This window comes from Macaca nemestrina, chromosome 1, assembly GCF_043159975.1.
Source record: "Macaca nemestrina isolate mMacNem1 chromosome 1, mMacNem.hap1, whole genome shotgun sequence".
NCBI classification, from domain to species: Eukaryota; Metazoa; Chordata; class Mammalia; order Primates; family Cercopithecidae; genus Macaca; species Macaca nemestrina.
In genome coordinates this window covers 114055969-114068190 of record NC_092125.1, presented here as the reverse complement: position 1 = coordinate 114068190, position 12222 = coordinate 114055969, and the positions used below count along the sequence as shown (strand labels likewise).

General features: G+C 38.1%; 1 protein-coding gene across 11 annotated transcripts in view; it reads right to left on the bottom strand.

The window, feature by feature from the left end:
- Positions 1 to 12222, bottom strand: part of LOC105479087 (tryptophanyl tRNA synthetase 2, mitochondrial) — a 125340-nt gene that overhangs the window by 40719 nt on the left and 72399 nt on the right. For 9 of the 11 annotated variants that reach the window (XR_011617584.1, XR_011617578.1, XR_011617587.1 and 6 more), the window contains one exon: positions 10902 to 11159. Coding sequence is in view for 5 of the 11 variants with exons in the window: in XM_071086924.1 (XP_070943025.1) it covers positions 10902 to 11159 (258 nt within the window). In the remaining 6 variants the exon portion in view is untranslated. The remainder of the gene's footprint in view (positions 1 to 10901; positions 11160 to 12222) is intronic. The other 2 variants (XR_011617586.1, XM_011736889.3) reach the window with 1 other exon arrangement.

Sequence of the window (12222 nt, the reverse complement as noted above, 5' to 3'; positions counted from 1 at the left end):
AAAGCTGCTGGGAAGCTGGAACTGGGTGGAGCTCACAGCAGCTCAAGGAAACCTGCCTGTCTCTGTAGACTCCACCTCTGGGGACAGGGCAATAACAAACGCAGCCAAAACCTCTGCAGATGCAAACGACTCTGTCTGACAGCTTTGAAGAGAGCAGTGGATCTCCCAACACGGAGGTTGAGATCTGAGAAGGGACAGACTCCCTGCTCAAGTGGGTCCCTGACCCCTGAGTAGCCTAACTGGGAGACATCCCCCACTAGGGGCAGTCTGACACCCCACACCTCACAGGGTGGAGTACACCCCTGAGAGGAAGCTTCCAAAGCAAGAATCAGACAGGTACACTCGCTGTTCAGAAATATTCTATCTTCTGCAGTCTCTGCTGCTGATACCCAGGCAAACAGGGTCTGCAGTGGACCTCAAGCAATCTCCAACAGACCTACAGCTGAGGGTCCTGACTGTTAGAAGGAAAACTATCAAACAGGAAGGACACCTACACCAAAACCCCATTAGTACATCACCATCATCAAAGACCAGAGGCAGATAAAACCACAAAGATGGGGAAAAAGCAGGGCAGAAAAGCTGGAAATTCAAAAAATAAGAGCGCATCTCCCCCGGCAAAGGAGCGCAGCTCATCGCCAGCAACGGATCAAAGCTGGATGGAGAATGACTTTGATGAGATGAGAGAAGAAGGCTTCAGTCCATCAAATTTCTCAGAGCTAAAGGAGGAATTACGTACCCAGTGCAAAGAAACTAAAAATCTTGAAAAAAAAGTGGAAGAATTGATGGCTAGAGTAATTAATGCAGAGAAGGTCATAAACGAAATGAAAGAGATGAAAACCATGACACGAGAAATACGTGACAAATGCACAAGCTTCAGTAACCGACTCGATCAACTGGAAGAAAGAGTATCTGCGATTGAGGATCAAATGAATGAAATGAAGTGAGAAGAGAAACCAAAAGAACAAAGAAGAAAAAGAAATGAACAAAGCCTGCAAGAAGTATGGGATTATGTAAAGAGACCAAATCTACGTCTGATTGGGGTGCCTAAAAGTGAGGGGGAAAATGGAACCAAGTTGGAAAACACTCTTCAGGATATCATCCAGGAGAACTTCCCCAACCTAGTAGGGCAGGCCAACATTCAAATCCAGGAAATACAGAGAATGCCACAAAGATACTCCTCGAGAAGAGCAACTCCAAGACACATAATTGCCAGATTCACCAAAGTTGAAATGAAGGAAAAAATCTTAAGGGCAGCCAGAGAGACAGGTCGGGTTACCCACAAAGGGAAGCCCATCAGACTAACAGCAGATCTCTCGGCAGAAACTCTCCAAGCCAGAAGAGAGTGGGGGCCAATATTCAACATTCTTAAAGAAAAGAATTTTAAACCCAGAATTTCATATCCAGCCAAACTAAGTTTCATAAGTGAAGGAGAAATAAAATCCTTTATAGATAAGCAAATGCTTAGAGATTTTGTCACCACTAGGCCTGCCTTACAAGAGACCCTGAAGGAAGCACTAAACATGGAAAGGAACAACCGGTACCAGCCATTGCAAAAACATGCCAAAATGTAAAGACCATCGAGGCTAGGAAGAAACTGCACCAACTAATGAGCAAAATAACCAGTTAATATCATAATGGCAGGATCAAGTTCACACATAACAATCTTAACCTTGAATGTAAATGGACTAAATGCTCCAATTAAAAGACACAGACTGGCAAACTGGATAAAGAGTCAAGACCCATCAGTCTGCTGTATTCAGGAGACCCATCTCACATGCAGAGACATACATAGGCTCAAAATAAAGGGATGGAGGAAGATTTACCAAGCAAATGGAGAACAAAAAAAAGCAGGGGTTGCAATACTAGTCTCTGATAAAACAGACTTTAAACCATCAAAGATCAAAAGAGACAAAGAAGGCCATTACATAATGGTAAAGGGATCAATTCAACAGGAAGAGCTAACTATCCTAAATATATATACACCCAATACAGGAGCACCCAGATTCATAAAGCAAGTCCTTAGAGACTTACAAAGAGACTTAGACTCCCATACAATAATAATGGGAGACTTCAACACTCCACTGTCAACATTAGACAGATCAACGAGACAGAAAGTTAACAAGGATATCCAGGAATTGAACTCATCTCTGCAGCAAGCAGACCTAATAGACATCTATAGAACTCTCCACCCCAAATCAACAGAATATACATTCTTCTCAGCACCACATCGTACTTACTCCAAAATTGACCACGTAATTGGAAGTAAAGCACTCCTCAGCAAATGTACAGGAACAGAAATTATAACAAACTGTCTCTCAGACCACAGTGCAATCAAACTAGAACTCAGGACTAAGAAACTCAATCAAAACCACTCAACTACATGGAAGCTGAACAACCTGCTCCTGAATGACTACTGGGTACATAACAAAATGAAGGCAGAAATAAAGATGTTCTTTGAAACCAATGAGAACAAAGATACAACATACCAGAATCTCTGGGACACATTTAAAGCAGTGTGTAGAGGGAAATTTATAGCACTAAATGCCCACAAGAGAAAGCAGGAAAGATCTAAAATTGACACTCTAACATCGCAATTAAAAGAACTAGAGAAGCAAGAGCAAACACATTCGAAAGCTAGCAGAAGGCTAGAAATAACTAAGATCAGAGCAGAACCGAAGGAGATAGAGACACAGAAAACTCTCCAAAAAATCAATGAATCCAGGAGTTGGTTTTTTGAAAAGATCAACAAAATTGACAGACCACTAGCAAGACTAATAAAGAAGAAAAGAGAGAAGAATCAAATCGACGCAATTAAAAATGATAAAGGGGATATCACCACCAACCCCACAGAAATACAAACTACCATCAGAGAATACTATAAACACCTCTACGCAAATAAACTGGAAAATCTAGAAGAAATGGATAATTTCCTGGACACTTACACTCTTCCAAGACTAAACCAGGAAGAAGTTGAATCCCTGAATAGACCAATAGCAGGCTCTGAAATTGAGGCCATAATTAATAGCCTACCAACCAAAAAAAGTCCAGGACCAGATGGATTCACAGCTGAATTCTACCAGAGGTACAAGGAGGAGTTGGTACCATTCCTTCTGAAATTATTCCAATCAATAGAAAAAGAGGGAATCCTCCCTAACTCATTTTATGAGGCCAACATCATCCTGATACCAAAGCCTGGCAGAGACACAACAAAAAAAGAGAATTTTAGACCAATATCCCTGATGAACATCGATGCAAAAATCCTCAATAAAATACTGGCAAACCGGATTCAGCAACACATCAAAAAGCTTATCCACCATGATCAAGTGGGCTTCATCCCTGGGATGCAAGGCTGGTTCAACATTCGCAAATCAATAAACATAATCCAGCATATAAACAAAACCAAAGACAAGAACCACATGATTATCTCAATAGATGCAGAAAAGGCTTTTGACAAAATTCAACAGCCCTTCATGCTAAAAACGCTCAATAAATTCGGTATTGATGGAACGTACCTCAAAATAATAAGAGCTATCTATGACAAACCCACAGCCAATATCATACTGAATGGGCAAAAACTGGAAAAATTCCCTTTGAAAACTGGCACAAGACAGGGATGCCCTCTCTCACCACTCCTATTCAACATAGTGTTGGAAGTTCTGGCTAGGGCAATTAGGCAAGAGAAAGAAATCAAGGGTATTCAGTTAGGAAAAGAAGAAGTCAAATTGTCCCTGTTTGCAGATGACATGATTGTATATTTAGAAAACCCCATTGTCTCAGCCCAAAATCTCCTTAAGCTGATAAGCAACTTCAGCAAAGTCTCAGGATACAAAATTAATGTGCAAAAATCAGAAGCATTCTTATACACCAGTAACAGACAAACAGAGAGCCAAATCAGGAATGAACTTCCATTCACAATTGCTTCAAAGAGAATAAAATACCTAGGAATCCAACTTCCAAGGGATGTAAAGGACCTCTTCAAGGAGAACTACAAACCACTGCTCAGTGAAATAAAAGAGGACATAAACAAATGGAAGAACATACCATGCTCATGGATAGGAAGAATCAATATCGTGAAAATGGCCATACTGCCCAAGGTAATTTATAGATTCAATGCCATCCCCATCAAGCTACCAATGAGTTTCTTCACAGAATTGGAAAAAACTGCTTTAAAGTTCATATGGAACCAAAAAAGAGCCCGCATCTCCAAGACAATCCTAAGTCAAAAGAACAAAGCTGGAGGCATCACGCTACCTGACTTCAAACTATACTACAAGGCTACAGTAACCAAAACAGCATGGTACTGGTATCAAAACAGAGATATAGACCAATGGAACAGAACAGAGTCCTCAGAAATAATACCACACATCTACAGCCATCTGATCTTTGACAAACCTGAGAGAAACAAGAAATGGGGAAAGGATTCCCTATTTAATAAATGGTGCTGGGAAAATTGGCTAGCCATAAGTAGAAAGCTGAAACTGGATCCTTTCCTTACTCCTTATACGAAAATTAATTCAAGATGGATTAGAGACTTAAATGTTAGACCTAATACCATAAAAATCCTAGAGGAAAACCTAGGTAGTACCATTCAGGACATAGGCATGGGCAAAGACTTCATGTCTAAAACACCAAAAGCAACGGCAGCAAAAGCCAAAATTGACAAATGGGATCTCATTAAACTAAAGAGCTTCTGCACAGCAAAAGAAACTACCATCAGAGTGAACAGGCAACCTACAGAATGGGAGAAAATGTTTGCAATCTACTCATCTGACAAAGGGCTAATATCCAGAACCTACAAAGAACTCAAACAAATTTACAAGAAAAAAACAAACAACCCCATCAAAAAGTGGGCAAAGGATATGAACAGACATTTCTCAAAAGAAGACATTCATACAGCCAACAGACACATGAAAAAATGCTCATCATCACTGGCCATCAGAGAAATGCAAATCAAAACCACAATGAGATACCATCTCACACCAGTTAGAATGGCGATCATGAAAAAGTCAGGAAACAACAGGTGCTGGAGAGGATGTGGAGAAATAGGAACACTTTTACACTGTTGGTGGGATTGTAAACTAGTTCAACCATTATGGAAAACAGTATGGCGATTCCTCAAGGATCTAGAACTAGATGTACCATATGACCCAGCCATCCCATTACTGGTTATATACCCAAAGGATTATAAATTATGCTGCTATAAAGACACATGCACACGTATGTTTATTGCAGCACTATTCACAATAGCAAAGACTTGGAATCAACCCAAATGTCCATCAGTGACAGATTGGATTAAGAAAATGTGGCACATATACACCATGGAATACTATGCAGCCATCAAAAAGGATGAGTTTGTGTCCTTTGTAGGGACATGGATGCAGCTGGAAACCATCATTCTTAGCAAACTATCACAAGAACAGAAAACCAAACACCGCATGTTCTCACTCATAGGTGGGAACTGAACAATGAGATCACTTGGACTCAGGAAGGGGAACATCACACACAGAGGCCTATCATGGGGAGGGGGGAGAGGGGAGGGATTGCATTGGGAGTTATACCTGATGTAAATGACGAGTTGATGGGTGCAGCACACCAAAATGGCACAAGTATACATATGTAACAAACCTGCACGTTATGCACATGTACCCTACAACTTAAAGTATAATAATAATAAATAAATTTAAAAAAAAAAAAAAAAGAAATCAAAAAATGTGAAAGAGAGATTACGAAGAATCCCAGGAACCTAGCTGAGCACAGTGGCTCATGTCTGTAATCCCAACACTTTTGGAGGCTGAGGCAGGAGAAGACTTGCTTCAGCCCAGGAGTTGGAGACCAGCCTGGTCTCCAAAACCTACGTTGTCTCCAAAAAAAAAAAAAAAAAAAGAATTCCAGGAATCCAGTCAGAAATCTACCATTGGGATCCCTGAGCCACTATTGAAGTGATGATATTGATGAATTGACAGATCATGTGCATTACCTCACCTTACCCCTTTGGATGACTTAACAGAGGCACTTTCTCTAGAGATATTGAGAACTGACCAGGATTGCTGAATCTCTTTCCTTCATAGGGAGTTTTAAAGAACAGAACCTTTCCAGTTTTGTCACCTTCACATCCCTGCTTCCTACTCAAACAGATGTTGGTGAAGACCTAAATGTCTTTCAGCCAGTGCTATTACTACTGTTGCTACAGACACCCCTCAAGAAACCTTCTGTGTGGTGGGTCATATACCTTTAGCACTCTTATTCTGTTCAAGGCATCTATTAATTTTCCTTGTATCTTTCTTATATTTTGAATAATTTATCCTGGGCCTTAGCTTTTATGTGCTCTATCTCAGATTCTTTTTGTCATGCAAAGATAAAATGCTTACATTTTTCCTACCCTGAATTAATAGATCTGGCTACTTGGCTATAAAGCATATTCAGTTTTCTATCTGGAAAAAAAAAATAATAATAATAAAATAAAATAAAGAAAAAAGAAAAAATTCTTCCTAGCATTGCCTGTTAAAAAGAAGAAAATGAAAAAGAAAAAAAGACAGTTATTGATTATTGATTTTTGTATTACAAAACCTAAGTCATCGCCATGATTATTTTTCACCTACTAGAACTCTGTAAATAATGGGGTCATGTGGCTAAGATAATAACTGTTTCCAGAAGACTGGTTTATTCACTTATACTTCTACCTGAAAAATGGTTCTAAGAAGCAAAAGCCAATACATGCCTTCATGGCTGTAAAGATAAGGCATGAGGAGGACCTTTCCATCAGCATCCATGAACAAACTGAAGCATTATGGCCACTCTAATGGAGCTGATGTCTAATGGTCATTTCTAGGTAATCCATGGGCAGTAGATAAGCACAGCTTCTACTCAAATTAATGAAAATGGTGATGAGCAACTATGTGGGACAGTAGTTTATAGTCACTAACCATCAGCTAACACAGATTAGTGTAAAGAGAAAGCAACTAAAAAACTAAGATTTTGAAGTTCAAAAGAACTAACTTTATAGAAAACAAAAGAAAACTTGATCAATACATCAAAGGTGAGAAAAAAAGTAGAAGCATAAAAAATCAAAGTTTTAATTATTTTTAAGCACAGGACTAACTTTACAGGAAATAAAGTGTGATGAACAAATCAAAAGGCATAAAGAAAAGAGACTTGAGATCCATAACCAAATATAATATGTGAACCTTGGTAGATCTTCACTCAAACAAGCCTACTATAAAATACATTTTTGGGAGAGTCAGGGTAATTTGGGTTTTAGATGATAATACGGAATGATCATTGTTAGGTGTCATACAGTATTATGGTAATGTAAGAAAATTTCCTGGATTTATAGTGGCACGCTAAAATATTTAGGAATTGGAATGCCATGATGTGCAGTATCTGCTTTGAAATACTTCAAAAAGAAAATAACATCGACTAGGCACAGTGGCTCATTCCTATAATCCCAACACTTTGGAAGGCCAAGTTGGGAGGATCACTTGAGCCCAGGAGTTTGATTCCAGCCTGGGCAACGTTGTGAGACCCATTTCTCGAAGAAAAAAAAAAAAAAAAAGCCAGGTATGATGGAATACACCTGAAGTCTCAGCTGTTACTCAGGAGGCTAATGTAGGAGGATGTTGAGCCCAGGAGTTTGAAGCTGCAGTGAGCTATGATCACACCACTGCACTCCAGGCTGGGCAACAGAGCAAGACCCTATCTCTCTTTCAAAAAAGAAAAAAAAAAAAAGAAAAGAAAGTAACATCAGTGAGATAAATAACAAAATGTTAACAAGAGATGGGGTACAGTATATTATTCTCTCTACTGTTATAAATTGTTAAAAACATTTTTAAATTAAATTACATTTTTTTAAAAAGGGGGAAAGAAAGCCTGATAAACTATCCCATCCATCCATCCATCCATCCATCCATCCATCCATCCATCCATCCATCGAGTTGTAATAAGGTTGGTTGCCTGAGTCAAAGAATGAAATGGCTAAGAACCAAGTTTATCTTAGGTTACAAAGACACCTGAGGAAATTTTTCATATTGCCTTTGTGAGACAAATTGTATAATGTAGGCAAGATGAGTGCCTCCCTTAAATTTTGCTGGCAAACTATGAAAATTCTCCACAATGGAGCTGAAGTGAGGGATGGCAAAGAGGCGAATTATTAAACAGCTTTACAACTGCATTAAAGCTATAAGGAGAAGACAGGCACACACCAGTCAACTCTGCCCCTTCCACTCTCCGACCTAGACCCAATGAGCTCATTAGGTTCCATTTTAAGAGAAGGTGAATTTTGTCCCTCCTTTATGGGGAAGTCTTTACAAAGTCTCCCATATAGTGGGTTACTTTTTCAATTGCTATTTTGAACAACAAAGTACCACATGGAAGAAAATATCTCAATTATTGCAAATTTTAGATGCTTATGAAGGTCACTGCTAAAATCCTTTACAAAGTAGAAAAAAATTATAATATGGTAATCATTCCTGAGAGATTGAGTTCAAAGTGCAAGTATAGGATGTAGTTGTAAATAAGTCTTTAATATTAAAGACCATTTTAAAAAGCAATCTGGCAAGTGGTTACTTTGTGGAGATTAGACATTCATCCACAAGAAGTATGGAAATAGGTACTTGTGGCTGGGAATATAATTTTTAGAAATAGTATCTGATAAGGATCAAAAGCCAGCTTGTATTAAAAACAGCTTAGATGAAGTGAAGATGATGTGCTTTGCAAAATGCATTAGGTGACTCAAAAAGTGGCTCTACTGATGAACAGCTCTCCAACGCTGGCAATGGATGTGAAGCTTGAGGCACGTTCTTTTCAGAAAGAAGATGAGAGTGCTTTTGAGAGAGGATGACCAAGAAGGCGAGAGACCTTGGGATAGCTAGTTTGTAGAAGGAAAGACCTATACGGTAAGGACCTACAGAGTAAGATACAAATGGTACATAATAAATGTCTTTCCAAGTATTTGAAGAGCAGTTGTGTGGAAGCAGAGTTGATTTATTGTGTTTTTTACCGAGCAGAAATTAAATGAACAAATGGAAATTATATGGAGGTAGATATTCAGTCAATAAAAGCAAGTATTTTATAGTAACTGGATTTGTCCAACACTGAATTTGAAAAGTCATGTGCAAGTAAAGCCTTCCTGACCAACTATAAGGAACGGAGTTGCAGTAAATTGCCCTTATGGTCCTTTTAATGATCAGATTCTATTATTTTATCAAATTATCTCCAAGCTGGCAACAAAGTTGATAACTGCATTTATTTTTTAAACATAGAGTTGGCCCTCTGAATTTGTGTGTTCTGCATCCATGGACTCAACCAAACAGCAGATTGAAAATATTAGGAAAAAACAACAAATAAAAAATAACACCACCACTATATATACACTATGGAATACTACACAATCATAACAAGGAATGAAATCATGTCTTTTGCAGCAACATGGAGGACAACATGAAATAGAGGCCATTACCCTAAGTGAAATCATTCAGAAACAGAAAAACAAATACTGCATGTTCTCACTTATAAGTGGGAACTAAACAATAGGTACACATGGACATACAGAGCGACTCCAAAAGTGGGGAAGAGGATGTTGGTTGAAAAATCACCTATTGAGTACAATGTTCACTATTCGGGTGACAGGGACACTAAAAGCTCAGACTTCACCACTACACAACATATTCATGTGACAAAACTGCACATACACCCTCCTAATCTCTAAAAATTTAAAAAATTTATATATATATATGAAATTAATGTGTATTTAGGCATCAAAAAATAACAATACCACAATAGAAAAGTAATACAAATTAAAAAACAATACAGTATAACAACTATTTGCAGAGCATTTATATTGTATTAGGTTATTACAAGTAATGTAGAGATGGTTTAAAGTATATGAAAGAATATGTGTAGGTTATATGCAAATATGATTCCATTTTATATAAGGAACTTGAGCATCTGCAGATTTTGGTAGCTTTGGTGGTCCTGGAACCAACACTCTTTGGATGCCAAGGGATCATTATACTCTTTTCATTTATCACATATTTTTTAACAGTCTGCTCTGTAAGAATCGTTACCTTAAGTTTTATGTATAACAAAACATATATAAAAATAATGATAGAAATGTACAATCAAAGAAGGTTACAAATATGCACGCATGTTAACATATACCATAGCATGTATAACATACCATTCCTTGGCTGGGCTTTGTCCTAAGGTTAAAGCAGATACATAATGAAGGCACGATCTAGTTAGAATTTTTATCTTTTTCTAGTGTGTATCTTGATTGCCTTGTCTCTAGACCAGACTATCTGCCTGTCCAAGAATAAACTGATTCATCCATAGTGAAGATATGAGTCAAATATTTTGGCTTTACTATGAAGCCTTTCTTGGCCTAGACACAAGACACTGAAACTTTGTCTTCCAATTTCCCAACTTGTGCTATCAAATCTTCTCAAAAACAAAGAATGAACAGTGGGAATTATCCAACAGACCTTCCAAATACAACATCTAATAAAGCAACATTGGAATTACATAAAACTATTGGTCACTAATTTCTATCCCTGATCTCATGGAGATTAGTCAACAATACAAAGTAATCAGTTTGAAAGCAACCCAGCATAGCAAAACAACTCCAGGGCTAGAAGTACTCATGAAACACAACTCTTTGGTATATGAAGCATCATAAACTTACCAAATACAGTAGAGGAAAAGCTGAAAAATACTCTTACAATATAATGATAGTTAATGATATAAACACAAGTAAAACATTAAGCTGAAAAAAAAATCACATTTGAAAAAGTCACCTTCAAACACTTTTTAAAAATCACAAGCAGGGGCTGTGTGAACCATTCAACATTTTTTCCTCAAATAATCTGCAAATAAAAGTTTTCTCAGTTCTAATCTGAGAAGCTGACCTGAGATTGTTGGAAAAGGATGCTTTTTTCCGGGTTTATGCCACAGGCAAGAAGAACAGCAGTCATGTCCAGGATGCTCTGCCGAAGGACAGCTGGGTCTTGGGGGACAGTAATGGAGTGTAGGTCAACAATGCTGTATAATACAGAGTCATATTCATCCTGTAACCTCACCCAGTTCTCAATGGCTCCCAGGTAATTGCCCAGGTGGAGGATTCCTGTAGGTTGAATGCCAGAAAATATTCGCTTCTTGCTGTCTTTCTGGAACAAAGGAAAACAAACATATTTGCTTTTGAGGCAGAATCCCATGAATCCTATGCCCATGTTATCATAGCTATGGGAGCTAGTTATATTTTTGTAAACCACAATCTGACAGTCATCATCATCCATCTATTTTGGGCCTACTCTGTAAATCACTATGCTAGGTGCTACTAGGGACAAAAAAAAATAGATATTAAAAATGTTTTTGCACTCAAACGTGTACAAATATAAAGACACATAAGAAAAGATTTGCAGCTGGGTGTGGTGGCTCATGCCTGTAATCCCAGCACTTTGGGAGGCCAAGGAGGGTGGATCACCTGAGGTCAGGAGTTTGGAACCAGCCTGGCCAACATGGTGAAACCCGGTCTCTACTAAAAATACAAAAATTACCTGGGCGTGGTGGTGCGCCTATAATCCCAGCTACTTGGGAGGCTGAGGTGGGAGAATTTTAAACCCGGGAGGTGGAGGCTGCAGTGAACCAAGATCATGCCATTGCACTTTAGCATAGGCAACAGAGCGAGACCCCGTCTCAAAAAAAAAAAAAAAAAAAAAAAAAAAACAAAAGGAAAGAAAGAAAAAAAAGGAAAAGATCTGCATCCCCAAGAGAATGTGATGTAATAGGAGATAGACGATATTGTTTATGAAAAGGCAAGTAAAGGTATAACATGGTAACATAATCATGACCAGTTTGGAATGATACAGAATAGGGTTCAGAGAGGAATTCCCAAGAGGAAAAGGTAACTGAGGTTTGGTGGTCAATGAGGAGGCCTTCAGACATAGAATCAAATTTCACTGGAGATTAAAGGGGCCTCGAGAGTTTTTCATGTGATTTAATTTCTTTTGCAGCTAAGGAAATGAAGGCCTTAGCATTAGTGCTAAAGGCTACTGCTATTGCCTTAAGATTTTTGTTTATATTTTTGATATCATAATTTAGTGTATGAGATCTTGGGCTAGAAATTAGAAAATATATACTCTATTTCTAATATTACTTCTTAATAAGGTTATTTAAATTTTCTATGCCTTGGTTTCCTTTTACTTTTAATAAAATCATATTTGGGTTTTC